The 24,982-nt window shown below is 40.5% G+C and overlaps 1 protein-coding gene and 1 long non-coding RNA gene across 2 annotated transcripts in view; one reads left to right on the top strand and one right to left on the bottom strand.

Moving 5' to 3' along the window:
- OLAH (oleoyl-ACP hydrolase) overlaps nt 1-24,982 on the top strand; it is a 28,133-nt gene that overhangs the window by 2,761 nt on the left and 390 nt on the right. Inside the window, exons 2-8 of the mRNA XM_010300787.2 lie at nt 9,911-9,998; nt 17,815-17,880; nt 19,966-20,097; nt 21,708-21,846; nt 22,478-22,577; nt 23,595-23,770; nt 24,670-24,755. Coding sequence (XP_010299089.2) covers nt 9,926-9,998; nt 17,815-17,880; nt 19,966-20,097; nt 21,708-21,846; nt 22,478-22,577; nt 23,595-23,770; nt 24,670-24,755 — 772 coding nt within the window. The 5' untranslated portion in view covers nt 9,911-9,925. The remainder of the gene's footprint in view (nt 1-9,910; nt 9,999-17,814; nt 17,881-19,965; nt 20,098-21,707; nt 21,847-22,477; nt 22,578-23,594; nt 23,771-24,669; nt 24,756-24,982) is intronic.
- On the bottom strand, nt 6,461-24,835 carry LOC142600589 (uncharacterized). The gene is made up of 3 exons (XR_012834156.1): nt 24,715-24,835; nt 23,568-23,696; nt 6,461-8,556 (listed from the first exon to the last, which is right to left on the bottom strand). It is a non-coding gene; the product is annotated as an uncharacterized LOC142600589 (long non-coding RNA).

Below are 24,982 nucleotides of genomic sequence, written 5' to 3' on the forward strand. Positions count from 1 at the left end.
ATGGGGCCAGACTCTTCTCAATGGTGTCCAGTGACGGGACAAGGGGCAATGGGTACAAACTGGAACACAGGAAGTTCCATCTCAATACGAGGAAAAACTTCTTCACTTTGAGGGTGACGGAACACTGGAACAGGCTGTCCAGAGAGGTTGTGGAGTCTCCTTCTCTGGAGATATTCAAAACCCGCCTGGACGTGATCTTGTGCAACCTGCTGTAGGTGATCCTGCTTTAGCGGGGAGGGGAGTTGGACTAAATGATCTCCAGAGGTCCCTTCCAACCCCTACTGTTCTGTGATTCTGTTTAGGACACTGAGATGTACTGGTATACATAGGCTGCACAAATGGCATTTCTGTTGTGAAGACAAAATTGATAGAAAATTACATGGCAGGCTGTAGGACAGTTAAGCAAGCTCTGCTATTGCATGTTACCAAGTTGTTGATGCCCTGACTTGTTAAGGCTTCCATGTTCCCAGCCAGGTGTCTCAGATACCTTCCTGGCTGTAAGCAATCCAGCGGCTCTAATAGCAGACTCCGTACCTACCAGTGAGGTGGATTGTTTGACTCCCAGGCTCCCTAGTCCACTTCTGCACATATTGGTGGGCTGGTCAACGGACTACCTTAAATCTAAATTCAGTGAGTAGACAGCTGTCTGGGGATAGGGATGTTTTTTGCCTGGCTTCCAGAATCTGTAGGCGAGCAGTTAACCCATGGATGTGTGAATGGGATGTGTCTAGTATGTAAGATTTACAAGTGGTTAGATATCTGAGAAGCCTCTCTGGTCCTGGAGTGCGCAACTGGCAAATACCAGGCTCCTGCAGTTCACAAAGACTCATTTCATTGATTTCTAGACCATGCGCTATTGAATATGTTTTCATTTGGGAAATATCAAACCAGGTCTGTGCTGCAAGCACTCAGTGTTTCTTTACCTTTGGCTTTATGTTCTCTGCAGGACAGGACTGTTGGGTCTGTTTGTTTGTTTGTCCTAGCGGCTGGTCAGTGCAAAAGCAGTTTTGTTGTTGCTTGTGTTTTCAATTGTACTTTTCAATTAATATTTGTCCACCTACTATAAGGTGATGCTGGGACAATGAATAAAGCAAATGTAAAAGCTCATCATGCTCTGAAAGCCTATGTCTCAAAAGCATGATTGAAAAATAATCAAAAATTTCTTTATTATACCAAATCTGTGTCCATTTTGGATTCTGCTGTACTGGAAGGATATTTAAATACTGAAGTGAGTGTGACAGTAGATTGTGACTGGAGTGGGTGGTGTACAAGGAGAGGCTGAGAGAAATCATTTTGTCTGAAGAGGAGAGTGCTAAATGAGGATTTTATTAATATCTTCACCTACCTAATGGAAGGGTATGAAGAAGATGGACAGAGCCAGACTCTTCTTGGATGTACTCAGCAAAAAGACAAAAGACTTGCAGATACGAGGCACAACAAGATATTAGAAAGAAAAATATCCTCACCGTGAGCGTGGTCAAACACTGGAACAAGGTTACCTAGGGAGGTTGTGCAGTCTCCGTCCTTGGAAATACTCAAAACTCAGTGAGGCAAGGCTTGGAATATATCATCTCTAGAGGTCCCTTTCAACCTAAATTAATCTGTGATTTATCTGATTGCTCTTTAAATCTTTTATACAGCTCTTTATAGAACTAGAATTTTATTTTCAGCTTATTCTAAATGTGAAGAGAATAGAAGAATATGCACTCTCCCAGGGAATAGTTTCTTAAAATCCAGTGGGTATTTTTTCCTCACACTGAGCCATTTCTTTGCCAATAGTTCAACAAAGAAACATTCTTTTTGACTGTGAACACTCTCAAGCAGATTTTGTCTGCCATTAATTCATCAAATCACATATCTAACTTGAAATTCATAGGTAATAAAATAAAAGCTTGTTTCTCTTGAAAACTTTACAATCCAGGAAAATCTTGATTATGCAGAGGAATTCTTATGTATCCTTTCTTCATTGTAATAGGGTCTAAGTCAGATCTTAGGTAAATAGATGGAAGTAGAGGAAAGATAAAGACAAGTTACAAATAATCTATTCTTTTTTTTTTTTTTTAGAACTGCTGTCTTGTAAAAAAGAAAACCCCCACATTTTCCTAACCAGATACGCTTAGATTTCAAATAAATCCAGATTCAGCTGAATGTATGCCAAAGAAGATTGATTATACATGCAATAATTCTTTCTTGTCGGTGACTTATATATTTGTTTTTCTGAATGAAAATTAAATCAGCTGAATGTGCCTTTCAAACCAGTAAGACAGACTCTGCAGGTGTTTTGTTTCAGTAAGAGTTGTAAAATAATTCTTAAGGGCAAATTACTCCATTAGGTTAGTATAGATGTGCCATTTACATCCACACCTTTCCAGCTGGTTTGAGTGGGTCAAAGCTTGCAAAAAGGTCATGAAAGGACCCTTTCCTTATCAACAGGAGGATGGTGAGACTGTATAGGATCAGCTGACTGATGTCGGTGAAAACTAACCTATAGGATAAGTATTCATTTTCAGCTTGATAAACAACGTGCTGTTATTACAGCTATGTAGGTGCTAGTGTTAACAAAAAGATTGGGGTAGAAATTTATGCTCTGAGGAGCTGGGAAGGGCAGGATTGTCTCATCATCAGCAAGATCAAACAAAGCTGACAACAAATCTGCATCTCATTTACAGCTTTGTCTTAGGTTACTGTCTGAACTGTGCAGTTTCTCTGCTCCCCACGCTTGCCTTCCCCACAGATTTTGCAACAAAGCTAGATTTGATTTGTGACCATTATTGCAGCAATAGCTGCCTTACTACTTCTACTAGCTTTGGACTTCATAAGCATCCTAACCACTGTGACTGCCAACTAGAAGTCCCTCTGGACACTGTGTGCTGAGCCTTGATACCCTCTCCAGTTCCTTTTTCTGTAGATTATCCTCTATTCAGCAAAAGAAAGTTGTATCAGACTCCCCAGCTCTGTAGGGGGAAATAGAGACTTCCTTGCATTTGTTCATACAAAGGCATTAAACATTTTGATGAGAACTTTGCAGCAAAGACAACCTCAACGTTTGAATACTGTTATATGACTATTGTCATAAAATACTACTGTAGGTCATCCTGTGACTAACGAATCTGGCCCCATTACTGATTTTTGACAGGAATCTTGTATTTGTTTCCACACCTTATTCGCACATTTCTACTTGTGTGAGTGACCTGTGTTGGTCACAGTTTGAGGCCTGCTTTAGGAAATGCTTGAGGAGAGGGTCTGTGTGAACGGTCTGTATGAACAGTCTGTGAACCTAACAGTACATCAGCAAAGTTTACAATCCCTCTATTTTTGCCTTTTTAAGGAGAGGATGTCTACCCATTGTTCCAAGAAGTATTAAGTGTGGGCCAAAGATGACATGAAGGATCACACTCTGCTTTGTGGCCATCTTGTTACATCTGCCCATTAGTGAATTCATGCCTACAGCATGGGCTGCTCATTAACTTATGTAAATACGTGGTACCAAATTCTCCTTTGGTCCCATGGGTTTGTTCTAGGAATATGAGATCTGGAAGACAAGTGGGAAGATGAGGCCTATTTGTGATGCTGGGAAAGCTGTAGGTGGTGCCATGGAGCAATAACTACTAACGGCAACTGATAATGATGGTAACACCTGAATAAACTCAACCCTTTTACAAAGAGAAATGTATCAGGTATCGAAGAAAAATATCCACAGGTCTTAGCACTCGGCCCCTCAGCATATTTGCTCTCATGTGATCTAGTCAGGTGTGACAACCAACTCAATTTCCTCCTGATTACAGCCTCTCAAGGAAAAGCCTCTATGTTATGAATCCTGCTACTAAATTACAGCCATGCTGAATTATTTCACCAGGACGCTGGCAAAAATATTCCTAGCATTTCTTTTTGTTTTGCAGAATGACTGTTCTAGAGAAGAAACAACTTTGTTCCTCATTTCATTATACACCTATCAAAATTTCAACGCTGTGACCTGATTGTTCAATATCTAATAAACAACAGTGTATGATCAGGTAATACTTATTCAAGTGTGCTTATTTAGCTGTTTGCAGAATTCCTTGTGCCTTGCTTGGTCAGTGATCTGGTAGAGGTGAGGCATTTTGTCTTCTTCCTGGCAACAGCAGGGACTAAAGTTTCGTGCAACATCATTGCCTATAAACCAAAAAATATTTTCTCTTCAAATATTCTATATACTTATACACGTTACCTAATATGCTAGAGATTTAAACACTTGCTGGTGAAGTAAAGCAGGATCTACAGTTACAGGCTCTTCTTTCTTATTCTACTTTTCTTGCATTCCTGCTATTTCCACACATGAGCACCTGCACTTCTTCAGTCCCACATTTCCCTTCACTTCTGTTTTGGTGGGCTGTCGTCACTATTCTGCCATTCCTTCCTTGAGTTCTTCTTTCCCATTATCAAATTATCAGTTTTGAGGTCCTGGGCCCTTTGTTGTCTGTCCAATGTTCCTAGCTTACTGAGAAGAGTTTCTTCATGCTTTTCAATAGCTATTTCTACCTTTCCTGTGATTCAGTCTCTGGCAATTTTTTACATGGTTCACATCAAGTATTCATGATTTCTGAAAGATTAAACAGCAGAGCTGTTAATGCAGGTGTTTTTCAGCAATTTCTGATCAATATAATTTGTTTCAACTGTTGCACAGAAATCACTCACTTTTCAGCTGACAGCACTGAGTTTCTCCCTAGAAGGTCTACCAGTTGTCCGTAGGGTACTTATGTGTGATGATGGCATAAAATATTCTGGGATACCTGCTTAATCACTTGGGAAACACTGTCATCAAATCCCATGGTATGGGTTTATTCAGAAGAGTGATTGCTTCTCAGCAATAATATTCAGTGCTTCCAGCAGCTATGCATGTTTTTGTATCAAGGCCAAAAATAATCATTGCAATTATTCAGTGTATCATCTCTTAATTTTTTGTACATCAAGGCTGGCTGCAAGGGACCTCAATCTATCCTTGTGAGGTTTATTCCTATTCCTCAGAACTGGTGTGAGCTGTTTATTTTTTTAGAATGGATTTAGAATGAATACATGCTCATATTCATTTCAGCTTATGCATCTGAGAGTCTGGATCATCTGTTTTTCTGAGGCATCTCACTGAATCATATATGTTGTATCTACATTGCCAATTACTTTCACGAAGTAAGAACAGGTTAGTATATTGAAGGAGCATGTTCTGAGGCTACTTACATCTCCGGTATATCCAAGTGAGATTTTTGTGAGGTTTTTTTTTGACTAGTTTAGTCTGGTTTCTTGGATCGGACACTCCCTCTATACATGTAGTTCAAAGTTGTGCAAGAGAAAGCCATCTCACAAATCTTTCCTTCCTTGACTGCAGGTCAAGCATTGCACTGTCTTACCTATTTTTGTGCCATCCCACACTGCCCACTGCAAGGCTCTCTAATGGAGGGAATAGTAAACTTAATCTTGCAGCTGCAACTGGAGCAGCTATTCTGGAAAGGACTCCCCCCTCCTTCCATGAAGAGAAGCCCACCTTCCTGATCCAGCTGTTTTGGGAGGGAAAAAAGCACTCAAAATTATTTTCCTGGAGTCCTTGCTACTGAATCTGCTCTTCCCATGGGAGCCAATAGTTATGGACACAGGAGTTGAGCTCACGCTGATGAGACAACATCACCGATAGGATGCTGGATGGCCAGTAATGAATGTAGAGCTTTCAGATTGAAAAAGACACAGTTGGGGCTCTCATTTGTGAGCACGCATGGGGATTTCACTATCATCACACAAAAATAGTTGTGTTTAACAGAGTGGACATAGCCTCGTGGAGTCTTGCACCTATTGCTTGTCACTGGGTAATCAGTTTGGAATGGACAAGTCCACTGAGGCAGAGTGGTGACTGGTCTCCAAGACTGTCTTCCAAACCAGCTTTCTTTGAATAGCTTGGACTGGAGTTATTGGCAGAATCTTCCAGGCCTTTGCTCTCTATGAGATTCTGAGCTGTCCCAAGGCTTTTAATGGGATCCACATTCCAATCCAGTGACCAGCTCAGAACAAATACAACTATTGTGAACCGCAAGGACTATGAGCCCGTTTATATGGAGGTCTTGATGGACAACGAGGTAGAATTTTGAACAGTTTGGTAGACTTCAGTGTATGGTCATAAAAGATGCCTGTGTGTCCTACAAGCTTCAAAAAGAGGAAGGTGATATTTTTCTTTCTGTACAGCTCATTCATGGTATTTGGGTAACTCTCTGCAGTGTGGCGTATACTGAATATTTTCTGTGCCACTGGATTATGAGGCCAAACCTTGGCAGTGATAATGTCCATGCCTATTTTAACCATGTCCTTATTTCTTGTCGGGTGGAAGTGGAGTGTGCATGTGGTCATCCCACTGCAAGATCTGTATTGCTGTGGAACAAGTGTAGTGCCAGTGTTCTCTGTACTAAGTGTACCTTTTATGCAAAGGTTAGAAAGGAGCAGATACCCATTATCTATGACATCTATGCTTCTCCACCTGAGCAGGGTCTCTGTGTAGCCTGCTCGGTTTCCTAATGTTTGCGTGCTTTATTCTTTTCAGTCCCCTTTTCAGTCCTACTTCATCCACCATTACTTTTGGGCAAGCAAAACTCTCTCTTGCCTAACCTGCTATGTCCTTTCACTGTTCCTGCATATCTTTTGGTTTTGACTGGTGCTTCCAAGGCCCACCACTTGCTGTCCAAGAGCTGAGAGCAGCACTGGTGGGAGATGAAGGGACCTCCTGCAGAAGCTGCTGCTTCTCCAGAGTAGCAGTTCTCCAAAGCACTAGTTCTCCAAACTGTTGACAGTTTGTCATCAAGAATTGCTGACATACATCATCAGCATCTGTGGAGGAAAGAAAAGCACACCTTGTCTGGTTTTGAGCATCTGAAGTTACAACGCACTGTTCTGTTGCTTATGGTCTTCCCACTTTTTTCTGGGACAGTTTTGTGCATGTTAGTGGAAGTACTGGAATAAACCCATTTTTGTCCTAATTTATGTGGCAGATAGAGTAGACCAAGCTCTGACACACCAGTTACCGTCAAATTAACACTACTGTTCACTCTCAGTGGCTGACCAAGTGTTGGCAGCTATGTGACTCTTCATGCTTTACAGAAATGCTGAGGGAGAAGGGAAAAATGTTTGTACAACTGACCACTGTCTCATGCTGTCACTGGTGCTGTTGGTCAAGAATGTATAGTTTCTGCAAGTTAGCTGATATGTGATAATTTGTTACCTTGCAGAATTTGTTGATATAGCTATGCACAAAGTGTCCAGAGACTCCTACTTCCAGAAGCTGGAGTTGTAATTGGCTGTGGTGAGGTAGCTGCTCTATAAAAAGTGAACATATATCTAGTGAACTTTTTTCCAGGCTCTGGGCTGTGATTTTTGTTGCCAGTAAGTGTACTCTGGTATCTTCTCAATCTATGCTCTCAGCTCAGCATCTGTTCCTGCTCAGGTGATACATGCCTTCTTAGTTCACCTGTTCCCCTAAGCGTGAAGCACGTATCTGTTGATTTAGGCTCGTTTTTTCATCTACTGCTATCACTGCTTTGTCCCCTGAAACAAAATCCTGCCTTTAACAAGCAATTTATCTCTTACTTCTTAGGAAAGTGCAATAGACTGTTCCTTGATATTTGGCTATCCTCGCAATACTAGTAGTTTTACTGCTATAGCACTATGGAGTTTGCTGGCTTTCCTGGAGCCTCCAAAAGCAAATGTGAATATGTTGCTACATTTGTCGATTAACCCCTATTCTACAGAGCCAGTTGCACTGCATTGTGGAGGGTTTGCAGTCTGCATCATGTATAATTTGTGAAGGCAAGGGTAGGGTCCTGCTCAATGCACCTGTATCAGGAAATTTTTATCCTCATGGAAGCACTTCCATGTTATTAACATGCCTGAGAGCATTCAGCAATGGTTTCCTCATGCTGTTTCCTAATGACTTGTCATCAGATTGCATATTTGCTCCATACACTGATGGAATTACTACCTTATGGGTACTAGAGGCATTCCTTTTCTGTATGAGCTCACCTTTTTATGTCTACAAGGGCTGTCTTAGCCAATGCTTTGTATGGTGCTACTCCTGGGCATCTTTTGAAAGCCTCTTTCAGATGTTTATTGTATGTTCTGCTTTGCTCAGATCAGGTCTGTATTATTCTCTGGCAGTCACTGTACTTCATTCATATGCCCTGCTCTTGGCATTGCTTTAATTGCCTTCAGTTTTTCAGGGTCCAATTGTAATTCCTCAGTGCTCAGTACGTGCCTGGCATAGATGTTCATAGACTTCTTCTGCTTTAGCTTCACTATGTCCATCCTGAAATTTTGTCCTTGACACTTTTAAGGAATTTCTGGATTGTTGGATTCATGGTTGTTGGTTGCCTTTATCTTTCAGTCTCCTTCTGCTGCTGTAAACTTCAACTTTAAGCCTGAAAGTCTCTCTAAAATATGATTCAGTTTACCATGGAGCACTTCAACACCCAGAACAATGTGCAGATCATTCAAACCCAGTGGTATCTACTGTAAGATTTGAAAGACGTTTTCAGGAGTGTCACAGGTTACCTAAAAGAAATACAAAAGACGTATTTATTTCTGACTTCAGGTTGGTGTCTCATTCTTGAAATATGTCCTCACTTACTCTTACAAGCTGGATGGGGTCCACAGTGACAATTCTGCCTCTCTTTTGTGCTGAGAATACTTGTGGTGGCTGTTGAACTGAAAAAATCCCTATGGTTTCCTTTTACTTACAAATTTCTTATTCTATAGCTTTCTTATTGACAGTTTGCATTGTCTCACTACCTTATTATAGCACCTGATAACTTTTTTCTTATCTGGTATTGCTACCTGGAAGTGTTGCAGTCTGGTTTTTGCCTCTTGCTCTACAGAAGTAGATATTGACGTTTGGATCCCAGCCTTGAACATTTTAGGTGTCTTTGCTGATCGAAAGCATTTCTGTAGGGCGAGCTTTGTCCCAAAGCTGTTAATGAGTGTTCAAAATTAGAGACCAAAATTGGGTTTCTGAGCTGCGTGATGTATCTGAGACAATAGTATACGTGTGGTTTTTTGTTGTGTATCATTTTGTATGCCTTACTGTGTTCTTGTAGGAGGTTGTGATTGGCCAGCAGTTTGCATTGTTAAGGCTGCTGCACTCTAGAACAGAGGGAGACTTCTGTGGAGTACCACAAGGTTGTGCTTAGGCAGGGAGCATCTGAGCACCCTTAGGTACAAGTCTCAAGACTGGAACATGGGCTGAGAGGGTGAGAGTATGAGATATCTGGGCAGGAGAAAGACTTTCTTTGTTTGAAGGTTCAGTATTCTAATTTTGTTTCTCATAAAACCTGGCTTTTGGAAGTTGGACATGATTTCCCTGGTTTTGGTGTTTGCTGCAAGGAGAAAGTGCAGGCAGGACTCCTCTAGGCATCTGGGATCCTACCACGATACATTTCTGTGTCTACAGCTGACCACAGGGCAGGGACAGGGGGAAATTGGCATTGGTGAAGTTTTGTTCTTTCTCAGAAGCACTTTTTTTTGGTTGTACCAGTCAAGCAGTTGTATCAGTTACTATGATGCTTCAGATTACCAACTATCTTACAGCATTGCAACTAGCTGGCTTTCTTCACACACATACAAACTCATTCCTGCATCAAGCTAATAGGAGCATGGTGCTGAAAGTGTTCACCAAGCCATCATCACATACATGTTCTATAACCACTTTAATAACCTGAAGTTCCATCTTAAAGTAGGTAGCTTTTCTGGAAAGCTGTTCCAAAATCTCATGGGTCCAAAGGTTAAAAAATCTTATTTCTAGCCATGGTTAATTCATGGACAGTCTGTAACCATAACTTGGAATGTCCTTACCTCCCCTACCCTTGTCTCCTAGTCTATTTGTAGCAAGTAATGTATTCTCTTTCATAAGCTCTCTTTTCTAGCCATGCCCTACATCAGATCGGGTTTGAAGTCACCTTTCTTGAAGAGGGTTACCAGCGCTATAGGCAGAATTCCAGGTGAGATCTCTTCAATACTCTGTCTGGTGTCACTCATCTTTCCAAATCTCTCCAGGACATCCTGCTAATGCATCTCTGAAGTCTTCTCTTCTGCAAATTCTGCTTTTCCCTCCATGTTTCATCTGCATGACTACTATTTTATTACTTGTGTGTAATTATCTGAGGCCATACTTAAGAGTAATAACAAGTTGGGACACATGCTATTTTTGATTCATTTAAGACTGTCTCTGTTTCAAGACTGTCCTAGAGAGGAGGTTTACTACTGCTTTCCTTTGGATGGCATGAGAACTGCTTAATTGCATGCCTCTCCATATAAGCAGCTAACAGTGATTTTCAAGAGAAAGATTTAAGTGTATCCTTACTTTTATCCTTTGAAGTTGAGTGACTAGGAAATGAAGTATAGTTGCAGCAAAGGTGCTAAAAACAGTGCAGATTTGTTAAAATAATAATTATTGACAATAAATAGTGACTGAAAGAGGAGAAAACAAATTAAACTGCTTGCAGTACATATAATCAAATTAATTTCACAACTGTCTATACTAAAAGTCAACCTTTATTAAGCAACATACACAACTTAGTTCATTAAATCTTATGTGTGCAAGTGAGAAACACATGCTTCTTTGTTGCTTTACTTCAGGGATCTGTATGTGCTCATTTTACTGCTCAAAATGAGTCACATTAAATTAGTGAATTGCAACTGCCCCAGCAATGTTTCTGTTCTTAAATAAGAATTACATTGGTGGGTTTCCAGTATAACTACTGGATAAAAAAATACTCTTGCACTATTTCATTATCATTTCTGAAAGAATCATACTTACTAGTCACCCTATAAGTGTTTCACTGATTTTTAGTCTTGCAGATAGCAACAGTTTACTTCAAGGATTACAGTTGCTATGATCTGCAGAGTGTACATTGCTTATATAGCATAGCAGATGTTGTCATTTACCATCAATAGATAGTAAGTTTCAATTTTTAGAGAATGAGGACATTTCCTGACTTATCATTAGGTCCATTTGTATTAGTATTGTGGTCCAAAAGAGACTGAAAATTACCATAAAGCAGCAGCTAAGAAATCTTTAAGGATGAAGAACATCTGAAGGAGTATTTGAGAATCTGAGAGGGAGACTGATCAGTGGAGCCATACTCTGCCATCTGTGATGCACAGAAGCCAACTCAGCATGGCCACTAGGGAGGCAGGTCCTGCATCTGCTTTGTACCAGGAGGAAAGCAGTGTCACAAGGGATACGGAGGAGTGGAAGAAGGTTACAGCACCGAGTGGTAAGAGAAACCCCTCCTTAGCCTCTAACTTTAGCCTCTAAGATACCCTTACAGAACTGGTATAAGGCCCTGGGCACAACAGATGAAGTGCATAATGAGACAGAGGAGGAACCTGCACAAGTAGTCTTGCCAAGGTCGGAGAGACCAATCCCTTGCTACAAAACCTGCATTAAGACCAGCACCAAGAAGAAACAATGGTGAGTTATGGTCATTGGTGATTCCCTCTTGCGCAGAACAGAAGCAGTGGTTTGCAGATCGGACCATCTTTTCAGGGAAGTTTGCTGCCTGCCTGGGGCCCAAATTAGGGACATCACCACTGAAGAGCCTAGTACAACCTTCAGACTACTATCCATTCCTGCTCTTTCATGTGGGTACAAGTGATGTCACAACAAAAAAGTCTGAGGTCAATCAAAAAAGATTTTAGAGCCCTGGGAACAATGCTAAAACATTTGGGAACACAGTGTTTTCCTCAATCCCAGTAAGGGGGGGAGACTTTGGAAGAACCAGGTGAGCCCAGGATATCAATACCTGGCTACAGGACTGGTGCCTCCACCAAAATTTTGGGGTTTTAAACCATGGAAGAGCCTTCAAGAGGCAAGGTATGCTGGAGCCTGATGGGATCCCCCTGTCCTAATGGGGAAACATGTCTTTGGGCGTAAGCTGGAGAGACTGATCAAGAGAGCTTGAAACCAGAATTGATGCAGGGAAGGGGATACCAACAGGATTGCAGCAGGTAAGCCAAGGGTTGGCATGGCATCACCTGAGGGTGGCAATGCTAATGGGAATATTTACACTGCTCCTGGGAGCACAGAGTGCTCAGGAGCGTATCTGTACAGCAACATGTGCAGTATGAGAAACAAACAGGATGAACTGTTTGTTCAGCTGTTGAACAGTTCCCAGAGCTACAATGTGTCCTGGTTTCAGCTGAGAGGATTAATTTTTCGTCATAGTAGCTAGTGTGGGGATATGTTTTGGATTTGTGCTGGAGACAGCATTGATAATATAGAGATGTTTTTGTTCTATGGACTTATTGTTGAGCAGTGTTTACATGGGGCCAAGGCCTCTTCTGCTTCTTGCACTGCCCTGCCAGCAGGATGGCTGGAGGTGGACGAGAAGTTGGGAGGAGACACAGACAGGACAGGTGACCCAAACTGACCAAAGGGATATTCCATGCTATATGACGTCATGCTCAGTTTATAAGGAGCTTGGGGGAAGAGGGGGGGGGGGGTGGCGGCATTCCGGAGCGATGGCGTTTGTCTTCCCAAGTAACCGTTATGCATGACGGAGCCCTGCTTTACTGGAGGTGGCTGAACACCTGCCTGCCCATGGGAAGTGGTGAATGAATTCCTTGCTTTGCTTTGCTTGTGCGTACGACTTTTGCTTTACCTATTAAACTGTCTTTATCTCAACCCATGAGTTTTCTCACTTTAACTTTTCCAATTCTCTCCCCCATCCCGATGGGGGGGGAGTGAACGAGTGGCTGCGTGGTGCTCAGCTGCCGGCTGGGATAAAACCATGACAGTCCTTTTTGGCGCCCAATGTGGGGCTCGAAGGGTTCGAGATAATGACAGATTTGATTGGAATGTGCTAGATGATTGAATTTATAGCTATTATTAGCTGCACTATGCATCTAATAGATACTAAGGCAAGCAAGCCCCATGGCAAGCACAGGAGCCTGCCAATTAATAGCTAAACAGCTAATACTAAATAGCTAATAACTATTTTGGGTCACCTGTCCTGTCTGTGCCTCCTCCCAACTTCTTGTCCACCCCCAGCCATCCTGCTGGCAGGGCAGTGCAAGAAGCAGAAGAGGCCTTGGCCCCATGTAAACACTGCTCAACAATAAATCCATAGAACAAAAACATCTCTATATTATCAATGCTGTCTCCAGCACAAATCCAAAACATATCCCCACACTAGCTACTATGACGAAAAATCAATCCTCTCAGCTGAAACCAGGACACAATGTCATTGGTATTAGTGAGACTTCGTGTAATGAGACCCACAATTGCAGTGCTGGGATGGAGGGCTACAGGCTGTTCCGGAGGGATAGGCAGGGCAGGCAAGGTGGGAGTGTTGCACTGTACGTAAGAGAGAGGTTTGATTGTACAGCCCTTACAGTTAGTGGTGATGTGGTTGAGAGCCTCTGGGCGAGGATTAGGGGGATGGAAAGCAAAGGAGATGTTGTAGTGGGTGTGCACTACCGATTGCCCAGCTAGGATGTAAGCACTGACGAGTTAATTCTATAGGCAATTAGGAGAAATTTCAGGTTAGGTAGCCCTTGTCCTTACGGGAGATTTCAACTTCCCAGACATTCCCCAACTGGGAATATCATACTGCTGTGATGAGCAGGTCTTGGAAATTCTGGAATTTTGTAGGAGATAACTTCTTGTTGCAGATACTCAGTGAGCCAACTAGGAAAGATGCCCTCCTAGACTTGCTATGTGTGAATAGAAAAGGACTTGTGGGGGATGTGATGGTAGATGGCTGTCTTGGCCACAATGATTTAAAATTTTCAATGTAATGAGAAAAAAGGTCAGCAGAGTTGCTACCCTGGACTTCATGAGAGCAAACTTTAAGCTATTCAGGAAGCCATTTAGCAGAGTACTCTGGGAATCTGCTTTTGAGGGCTTAGGAGTCCGTGACTGCTGGTCAGTCTTTAAGAATTACCTCTTAAAAGCACAGGAGCAGGCAATCCCATTGTGTTGTAAGTCGAGCAAGCAGGGCAGAAGACTAGCTTGGCTGAACAGGGAGCTCCTTGTGGAGCTCAAGAGGAAAAAGAAAAAAATGATCTCTGGAAGTGAGGTCAGGCTTCGCAGGAAGAGTACAGAGCTGTGGTTCATATATGCAGGGAGGAGACACGAAAGGCCAAAGCTCAATTAGAGTTGAAACTGGCCAGTGCTGTTTCAGGTAACAAGAAGGGTTTTTTAAGTACACTAATAGCAAGAAGAGGTCTGAAGAAAACATTGAACCAATACTTGTTGAAGATGGTCATCTGACTAATAGGGGTGATGAAAAAGTGGAGGCATTCAATGCTTTTTTTTGCCTCAGTCTTTAATAATACTGGTAGACCTTGGGCTGCCAAGTCCTCTGAGTCAGAGGACCGCAAATGTGGGAACAGTGACTTTCCATTTGTGGACACTGAAATTGTAAGGGACCAGCTGTATCAGCTGAATGTTCACAAGTCCATGGGGCCTGATGGGATTCATCCCAGAGTACTGAAGGAGCTAGCAGATGTTACGGCAAGACGCCTCTTGATCATCTACCAAAGGTCTTGGAAGTCTGATGACTGGAAGCTAGCCAATGTTATTGCAATCTACAAAAAGAGCATGAGGCAAGACCTAGAGAACTACAGCCCTGTTAGTCTAACCTCGGTTCCTGGGAAAATTATGGAGAAAAATATACTGGGTACTATTGAAAGGCATTTAAAGAATAATGCAGTCATCGGGCACAGTCAACATGGGTTCACAAAGGGAAGGTCCTAACTCATTTAATATCTTTCTATGATAAGGTCACCCACCTAGTGGATGAAGGGAAGATGGTGGATGTAGTTTTTCTGGATTTTAGTGAGGCTTTTGATACTGTCCCTCACAGCATCCTTCTAGATAAGTTGTCCAACTGTGGGATGAGTGGGTTTACGGTGCGCTGGGTGAAGAACTATCTGAACAGCAGAGCTCAAAGGGTTGTACTGAATGGAGCTACATTTGGCTGGTGACTGGTCACCAGCAGTGTTCCTCAGGGTTCAATTCTATAGCCAGTTCTGTTCAATATATTTATCAATGATCTGGATGCATGAGTTGAATGCACCATTAGCAAGTTTGCTGATGATACCAAACTGGAAAGTGCTCTTGAGGGACAAGAGGCCTTGCAGAGCTATCTAGCTAGATCGGAACATTGGGCCATGATTAATAGGATGAAATTTAACAAGTCAAAATGCTGGATTCTGCACCTAGGTCGAAGTAATGCCAGGCACAAGTATAAATTGGAAGAGGAGTGACTGGAGAGCAGCCCTGCAGAAAGGGACCTGGGGGTGCTGGTCAGCAGCAGCTCAATAGGAGCCAGCAGTGTGCCCTGGCAGCCAAGAGGGTAAACCCCATCCTGGGGTGCAGCAAATGCAGTATAACCAGCTGGTCAAGAGAGGCGATTATCTCGCTGTATTCAGCGTTGGTGCAGCCTCACGTGGGGTACTGTGTGCAGTTCTGGGCCCCACAATTAAAGAAGGATGTGAAGGTCTTTGAATGAGTCCAGAGGAGGGCAACAGAGCTGGTGAGAGGGCTGGAAGGAATGTCCTGTGAGGAGTGGCTGAGGACTTTGGGCTTGGCTAGTTTGGAGAAAAGGAGACTGAGGGGCGACCTCATTGCTCTCTGCAGCTTCCTGAGGAGGGGACGTGGAGAGGGGGGTGCTCCTTGAGATCCAGTGATAGGACACGTGGGAACGGTTCAAAGCTGCACCAGGGGAGGTTTAGACTGGACATTAGGAAGCATTTCTTTACTGAGAGGGTGGTCAGACACTGGAACAGGCTTCCTAGAGGGGTGGTCGATGCCCCAAGCCCATCAGTGTTTAAGAGGCACTTGGACAATGCCCTTAACAACATGCTTTAATTTCTGGTCAGCCGTGACCTGGTCAGGCAGTTGGACTAGATGATCATTGTAGGTCCCTCCCAACTGAAATAGTCTCTATTCTATGCCTATTCTATTCTATACTATTCTATACTATTCTATACTAGTACTGAGTTGGCAAAGTTGGTTCTGTAAAGCCCTCTTTTACCTTCAGCCCTGGAAATGGCAAACATAATTTTGGTTGAGTGGCCAGGAGAGTGGCATCTCCTGGAACTACTTAATTTTTGAAAATATTAATTTTGCATATGAAAACAAATAAATTTCTAGTCCTTTGATACTGAGGAAAAAAAATAGAAGGCAAACAGAAACAACTAGCACATAGAGTTTATAACTTGATTAATTTTAAGGAAATATCATGCTATTTGATTAATACTATACTTTCAAACTCTTATTCTTAACCTATTTTATTTTCAGCCTTAGTTAGGAAATAATTGTTTCCAGTAGTATTTTATTACTTTTAGGAACATTATTAGTGGGCCTGATGTTTGTAACAGCTGGCTTTCATAACATTAATGTTGGGTGTCACAATGTATGGTTGGCACAATTGGAGGTAGGAATAAATAAAGCGTATTAGGTGCTTTATTATAAATTGTATCTTATAATCAAATGCCTCTGATATAGCAGATACATCAGGTGGAGAAGCAGTATTGGGCATAACAGCACAGGTCAGGACTAGCCAATATAAGCTGCTTTAAATCATGCACCTTCCAAACATAGGTGTGCCTCATCTTACTTCATAATAATTGCAACATAAAAGTACTGTGAAAGAAGCCTTAGCAGCAGTTTCCACTTCTGCCATTTGTAAGAGGCAGCTGCAGAGCCTGGGACCATCCCTCACTGTGGAGCCTATGCCTTCCCACAGAAACTGCTGCAGTCAGAAGGGTTGATTTAGGGGTTCCCAGGAAAGCAGAAATCAGAAGTGAGTAGAAGACTGCAGACCTCGTTTGGGAAAGAAGCAGTGCTTAGTGACTGGCTAGGTCAACAGGTAGGCTTTTCTCTTAACACCACAGATTTTTCAGTTTCATAGAGATGAACAGAAATGTAGAAGAATGATGAATAATTTGAAAACTACATAGTAGTCCAGCTAACATGTCTCAGCTTGAGCATCAGAACCCATTTTGGCACTCAATTTCCTTAGTTTTGGTCACTGCTTTTGAATATTTTTCCTTTATTATTATTGTTACTGATATTTTTGGTAGAGTAACAATAAAAAAAGAAAAAAAAAGGCAATCTTCCTAGTACTACAAATGCAGTTACAAAATACACGTGGTTTTAGGTTGTTGATAGCATCTGGTCACCAGGAGCATAATGTGCTAGCTAATATAAAATCATCATACATAACCACACTGTGGTGTTCATGTGTTGCTATGTCTCCCAGCTTGTAGAAGTTACATCTGGCCTTCTAACCAAATGCAGTGTTTTATTCAAATCAGGTGATGGTCTTCTGCATTAACATTTTCAGACCCCTACAAAACTGTCCAGCAGAGGTGTGACCGCTGTACTTTTGAATATAGTTCTTATAAAAAGCTGTTTTTTTCTTGTTGCTTTATGCAGATTTTTTCTTCAGTGAGGTTGTGGGCCTACATGTATTAAAACTGCTACAACTCTGTACTGCCATGGGTGTGTTAACCTGTGCTTTTTAAATCACTGGGATTGATGTGGCGTGCCTTCCTTATATTGCTGCCAAAAGCTGTGTGTCATGCCTAACACATGATGCTTCTGTCTCCCTTTTGGGATGCTGTGTGCCTCAGTCCCTGCCTCTTTTCTGGGGTGTGGGCTCCTCCCCTTAAGCCTAGAAAAGCCTTAAAAGCAGGCAGCTGTGCCACCTGAATGCACATCCTGTCCTCTCCTGCAAGGTTGGCTTTGCTGCCCTATCTGCTCATACGTACAAATTCTGATTCCTGCTTCTTGCTGTGCAGCGCTGAGAAGTGGATCCACCCTTGGGCTCTCATTTCCTGGCACTGGTGATCTTCCCGACTATTCAGGTACTTGCACCTAAAGTAAGCTGGATGGAATAAACCTGTATGAGTAGAAATTATGAAAGATTCTCAGTGACTGGTAATGTGTCTTTAAATAGTTTAATGACTTTGACTAAATGTGCTGCTTTATCATGCTTGAAATTTTTGTATCACCTTTGGAATCAGTTTGAGAAGAGATTATTCTTTTCTTCTTTGACTGTCAAGCTAAAACACTGGCTTCAGAAATGTTTGAGGGTTTGTGTCTTTTTGTGGAAGAAGTGACTGTGTAAATGGGACAGTGGTACTGAAGCTAAATGAATCTACCAGAGGAATTATATCTTCTGCAGCACTGCTTCCACTATCCTTCAGCTATTTTTAAGTTCACATTGTCTGCCCAGTGATTTTTGATACATACTGTTTCAGCTTGCTCTTCTTACAGTTTCTTTGAAGTCATTCTTAACAAATGTTGACAAAATTTCCAGTTTAAACGTATGTGAAAATCAAGAAATTGCCACAGCAACGTTTTGGTAAATTTTCTTCTGTCTTGCTTGCGTTACATAGTTTTAAAATAGGTATGAATTGCTGCCTATTCTCACCTGGTTGCATTTCTCAAGCTTTTTGTGCAGGTAAAAAAGACTGCATGTAGGCAAATAGGTGTATTTTATGATGAACAAGCCCTTGCATATGCTGAGTTATATTCGAAGCAAGAAATAATAACCATAATGATTTGCAGCATTTTGGAAATGGAATTATGCTGCTTGTTATCCCCTAATTACTATTTTTCAGTCTTTTTAACAAGAACATGTGAGTTTATTCTGATGGTTGCAGAAAACATTTTTTAAAAAAAAATCTGTATTGTTGTTTCTTCTAATTAATTTATCTTTACCAGGTATTTCTGTTGCACAGGTTCTTTTGCAAAACACAGCCTGATACGCTATCAGTAGTAGGACATCACCTTGGTGCCTATGTCCACAAATCTAATCAGCAAGAATAAAGGACAAGAAAATGAGGAAAAAAGAATAAAAATGGTTGAGAATTGCTTTTTTCTTCAGCTAGTAAAGGCAGTATCTCATGCTACAGACCATGCAGTTGGCAATCTTTGATGCTATTTTTCCTTTTCTGCAAGAAAGAATGAGTAGATACAAATCTTGCTTCAACTGTTACTTCTGTCAGTAAACAAAAAATACTAAAGCTGCTGTGATAAAGCTGAATGTGGCTCTGGTTAGTCCACCATCTCAAAAAGAATATAACAAATTGAGAAAAAGCTCAGGGATCGGCAGCGAATCCTGGTCATGAGTATGGAAGCACTGCCACACAAGGGATACCTAAGAAAGCCAGGCCTTTCCATTCGGGAAAAAGAGCTGACTGAGGGCAGAGACAATATGACAAAAGATCTCAGAAATGATCAGTGGCAAAGCCGGACAGATCCACTAGTCACTTTCTTTACTGTACTACCCTGTGGCCATCAAATGAAGGTGTAGGAGTCGGATTAAAAACAAAAAAGGAGATAACTTTTCAAGCAGCAGATAGTAGACCTGTGCAACTCATTGCAAGAGGATGTTGTAGATGCCAGCTGTTCATAGGAACTTAAGGGGAGACTGGATAAATACATCGAAGAGAAATTCATACATGTCTCCTGTATATAAAGAACCTGCATCCAACTGTTCCCTAGACATCCATTTTACTACTGTAGAAGAAAGAATATTGAACTAGGTGGTCCTTATGTTTTCTAGGTCTTTAGATGGACCTTATATTTTTGTGTATGTTCTAAAAGCCTGTGTTTTTAAATGGCCATCCTGAAATCCCGTATCAATGTATTTTGCTACTTGTTACACTCTTTGTGGTCAGTGACTCAAATAGGAGAAAATATTAACCAAAAATGTTGCCCAATACTATTCCATCACCATTTATAAAAGCAGAACTGGTTTCTACTGTTGCATAAACATTATCTTATATCTAACAGATTGTTGTTGTAGCATAAGCAGTGATGATGACAGAAAATATTGCAGACCATTGTTTCAAATTACACTTAATTAATTCTGATTTTCCTATACCTGAAGAGTCTTGTTCTAGAATGATGTGTTGTTTTCTTGGGTTTGGGGTTTTTTTTAGGAATGGAGAAGCTGGTTGCTTGTCCATACAAAAGGCCAAATGCTCTTTGTAGGCTGATTTGCTTTCCGTGGGCTGGAGGTGGAACTTCTCAATTTGCTCAATGGGGCAAACTCTTCAGCAGCTCAATTGAAGGTTAGTCATTTGTATAGTTAAAGCAGAAGTTAAGCAAGTCTGAAATACACAGTAGCCAAATTTTTTGAATGGAATATAGTATTCTTGAGAACACTGCAATCTTTTTCCACTGGGTCTTATCCAGAAAGGAATTCCATTAGGAATTAGCATTTCCATTAGGGTGCAGAGTTTACTAAGTTTCTGTACCACCTCAGATCAAATTATATTTGACTAGGTTAAAAAGTTGTATCCTCAGAGCTAAATTTCACAAGACTATAGTGTGCTTGACTGCTTCAGAAACTTGGTGTGACCCAGAAACAGCAACACACAGGCATATTGTTAATATGTTAAAAAAAGGCATCAGCAAGGTTAACAGTGAAGATCTGAGAAGTATTTTTAACGTTGAGAGACTGCACAGAATGAATTTCTGTTATCCCGAGTGTTTGCATGGTTTTAAACTGAAGTTTAAACTATGGATTTATAACAGTGAAATGACATTTAGTTACAGTGTGAAGTAATTCTCATTGCTACCAGGCTATATCAGCACTAAAAAGATGCATTGCTGAACTATTTGAAGAGGAACCAAGGCTGTTTTCCAGACCTTCCAAAAAGAAAAAAAAAAAAAGTAGCATTTATAGAGAGCATTGCTGTTGCGCTTCTATGCTTTCTGTAAACAGTTGTACAAGTCACATCAAATTGTCCTTGAATTTTTTTTTTTTAAAAGAAGAAGACAAAAAGCTTTTGTCCACTGGAACTACTTCCAACAAAGTTACTAAGGAGATGGCCTAGGAGCAGCTGCAGACACAGATGACTAAAATCAGGGTTCGGCATGCTCTTTCAGAGATGTTTTGTGCAGAAAGGAAGTATAGAAGATGCAAACATTTCTGTACTGCTATCTATAGTATTAGGCAGTGGTTTATTCTCTCTTCTAAAATACTTTGCATCCAACCCATTACTTCCATCTGAGTTTGGCAGTATGCGTGATGTCAAGGAGATTTTAGAAAATGAACATTTTTTTTTCTGATCTATTCATTCCTTACTTTCTCTAAACAGTGAGAGGAAAATCCCCAATTTTGAAAGGCGTATAATAAAAGCATGTAATATGTCCTTCCATATAAATATAAATTCCCATCAATTTATACTATGATTCCACATTTTACTACATGCAGTGCTGAGGAGTGTGCAAATAAGAAAATGGACTGTATGATTCTAACATAGTTGAACTTTCTAATGTCACCCTTGATATATTTTACACAACGCTCAAACTTACTATTATTGAAATTAATGAATTTGTGGTTGTTAATAATAATAATAATAATAATAAAAAATTTGCTTTGAAACCTCAGCAGAGATCGGGACCTTGTGGATTTCTGACCCAAGGCATTTAGCAATCAGATCAATTGGAGAGGCAACATTTCTGAGTAAAGGAAGGGATGGAAACCTAATCTCTCAGAGGATTAAAAGACAGTAGTAGCAATAGCAAATACACTGCATCAACTGTAAGAAGGATTAATTTAAATAATCTATATATACTGCAGAATAGATTAAAAAAACGTAATTAAAATTATTTTACTGTTTCTATTGGAAATAACCATAATTCTTTTCCCTCCCTTCCTCCACCCCTTCTGCAGTGTCCTCCATAAGGCTTCCTGGAAGAGAATCTCGTGTTAAGGAGCCTTTTGCAAAAGACGTGCCAACCATAGTTAATGAAATTACAAGTGTTTTGTTAAAGGAATTTCAAGAAAAACCATTTGCATTTTTTGGTCACAGGTAAAAACATATACATTTTTAGATACCCTGGTGAAGGACCTTTCTCTTTGAACTCTAGGAGTAGATAGTTACTTCCCTTTATTTGCAAAAACTTTAGGAAAGTACACTTCTGCAAAGATCTTTTGTCAAGTCATCCTAGAACATGATCTTGGTCTCAGAGACTCTGGTTATTTATTTATTACTTCAGGCACAATGTCTTCTAAAAAGGCAGTGTTATGTGTGGTTTTGGGGGTTGTTTTTTTTTTCTTACACTGATAAATTACAATTGTGTTGACTGTTAATATTTGTGTGTGTGCTTGCTCTGTGTGAATGCAGGGGATGAACCATTCATAAAACACATAGATGTTGAAGATCACTTAGTCCCAAGTATTCAAAGTAACTGTTCTTAGTGCAAATTAAGGAGACTACTAAAAGAAACAGAGATTAAAAAAGGTCTGATTTGTAAAACTAGACGGTATAGGAATACATTTCATGTCAATTTTAGCTAATATCACTGTAATTTACATGTCATATATAGTTTCAGTAACTGTTCACTATAGCCAGTTAGTGCTAAAATTCAAATTATGTTTAAATTTTCCAGTTTTTACATATATTTTTGCTTACTTTGATTTAATTTCTCTTTTTGTTGCAGTTTTGGATCTTATATTAGTTTTGCAGTTGCACTACACTTGAAAGAGCAGTATGGACTAGAGCCCATCCATCTTTTTGTATCAGGGGCACATGCTCCACATGTAAGTTACAGAATAAATAACAGTACAAAACAAAACAGTGTGTTAGCTACTAAGGGTAAAAATAACATTTTACAGTATGGTATGCAGAGTGGCTTTAATACAAAACAAGCATTGTTTCTGAATATATGCAGAAAAATGTTCTGTTTTCTTAGAGGAAATTAATTCTGAGGCGGATGGAAAATACAAAATATTCCCTGCTGCTAACCTTAGCCTAGGGAGAAGTCTCCTTAAGATAATGCTACCTTTTTTTGAATACTGTACTTACTATGGCCTTTGGCTTAATACTAGAAAGTATTCAAAACAAAATATAAAGTGACACTCCCTACTTGGCAACATGTGACATAACCGTCTTAACCGAGTCTTTCATAAAGCTCCTGCACAAGCCCTCACTACATTTGCTCGGTTAGTTGTTTCCCTCCTCATTCTTTGCTGGCTTTTTAATTTGTCCTCAGCTTCCTCTGAGATTCTGGTGGTTCTGCTGGTCTTTCTCAGGAAAACAAGAGTGAAGTGGCTTTTCCCCAGTCCTCCTGTCCTCAGTCAGCATTTGCTATTTCCATTCTTTTGTTTCTGGGGCTTCTTAGCAATCCTGAGTATGAGCTAGTACTTTGTGGAAGCAATTATTATTCCTGCAAATTTCCATAATCGGTTGGTGTCCCCCCCCCCATCCTACATTAGTCAGATTTGTGTCCACTGCTAGGCTTTTCTTTCTCTTAAATGTATTATTTTATTAGTTGTATTTCAATAATGAGAGTCAAACTTTGAACAAAATTAAATTAATGCTTGTCTGTGGAAGTTTCAGACCTTGAGGGTGCTTGGCTCACTCACAATCTGTATTTTCAGCAAAAACAGTCTACTAACGCTTTCCAAGAAGTAGTCTCTGTGGATGTTAAACTAATCAGCTATTGTATTTTGGAGATAGAGAATCACTGTACTTTTTTACTGAAACAATTCTTAATGAAAGTATTATTTAAAGTATATTATATACAACACCTGATCTGTTTTGTCTGGTGCTGACAGTCTGAAGCATTTCTTCCCATCAAAAGCATACCCATATGTGATGCAGCAGATGAAGACGTTCTTACATATCTACAAATTTTAGGAGGAACTCCTTCTGAGTTTCTGCAAAATGAAGACATTAAGAAACATCTGATCCTTACTTTCAAAGAAGACCTTAGAGTTCTTCAGACATTTTCGTAAGTTCTACAACTTTGTATTACATTTATATTTGTATTTTAGAGTTTTAGTTCTGTCTGATCATTTCAGGTTTTTTCTTTCTCTGTAATTTGTTTGTTTCTGTTCTAAAAAGAATATGAACAGAAAACAGTTTTCTCCTTTGTGTGCTTTTCCATTTATATTCTAGTATTTAAGCCCTGGATGAAAACACTGCTTACTGTAGCAACCACTACTGTTATTATGGTAGCAAACATGTCATGGTAGAATTACAGTTCTACTTAGGATCCAAAGTTAGTAGCTGCTATAAAAGGAATATTCTCGCATCTTTTATTGTTTTCTGAGGCTAATAAGCTCAGCTGATCAAGCCTCAGGATCAATGCAGTCAGCCTCCTGATCCGAGGCCCCCTAGCCCAACCCGAAGCAAAGAACCCCTGTGTTCTAAGCATCTAGAACGCAACCGGCTGCTCCTGTCCTAGCTGCTGTCCCCACTGGATGTGACACAACAGCTCACGTAGCTGAGTAGTTAAGGTTTCTTACCCTGACAAAGACAAGGACACTCTTGGATGTCGGACCCATTTTGGCTGTAGGAACCTCATGCTGATAAGGCCCTGAGAAATTAGAACTTGAATATAAGCAGATAACATAATCGTTCAGTGTAGGTGAGAATTTTTTTTGCAAGTTGAAGCTTTTTCCCCCTGTAACTATTGGGTCATTCTTTCTTTAAAATTTTAGACTAACTGCAGTAGTGTAAGGAGCTAAGAATCTTAGAGCTACAGGAATTCCTTCTCCTGATGTTCTGCACAATCTCATTCCTTAAGTTATGTTTTGGAGGAGAAAGAAAAAGCTGTTTTGTCTGTGGAAGCAAACCCCAAATATAATGGCTTATGCAAAGTTTTACTACTACTTTTTATGTTCACAGTTTTGAGAAGGCAGACAGGAATGTCCCCTTCTCTTGTGATATTACCTGCTTTAATGGGTCTGAAGACAAACCACATGATCTAGAAGGTACTTTGCTTAAATGGTTTTCCTCTTATGCATTTTCCTGTTGTATCGAATCAGTAATGAGTTTTCTAGAGGCTTTTATCTCCTTCTTAAATGAAACAAATCAACAGAACAGTCTTAATGTATGAACCAAAGCAGTTAATGCGCGATTTTAAAAAATTATTAAATAATAACTTTGAAATAGTTACATAAAATGACCACAACAGTTGCCATTTCTCTGACACTGTAAA

The sequence above is a fragment of the Balearica regulorum genome, chromosome 2, assembly GCF_011004875.1.
Source record: "Balearica regulorum gibbericeps isolate bBalReg1 chromosome 2, bBalReg1.pri, whole genome shotgun sequence".
Lineage (NCBI taxonomy): Eukaryota > Metazoa > Chordata > Aves > Gruiformes > Gruidae > Balearica > Balearica regulorum.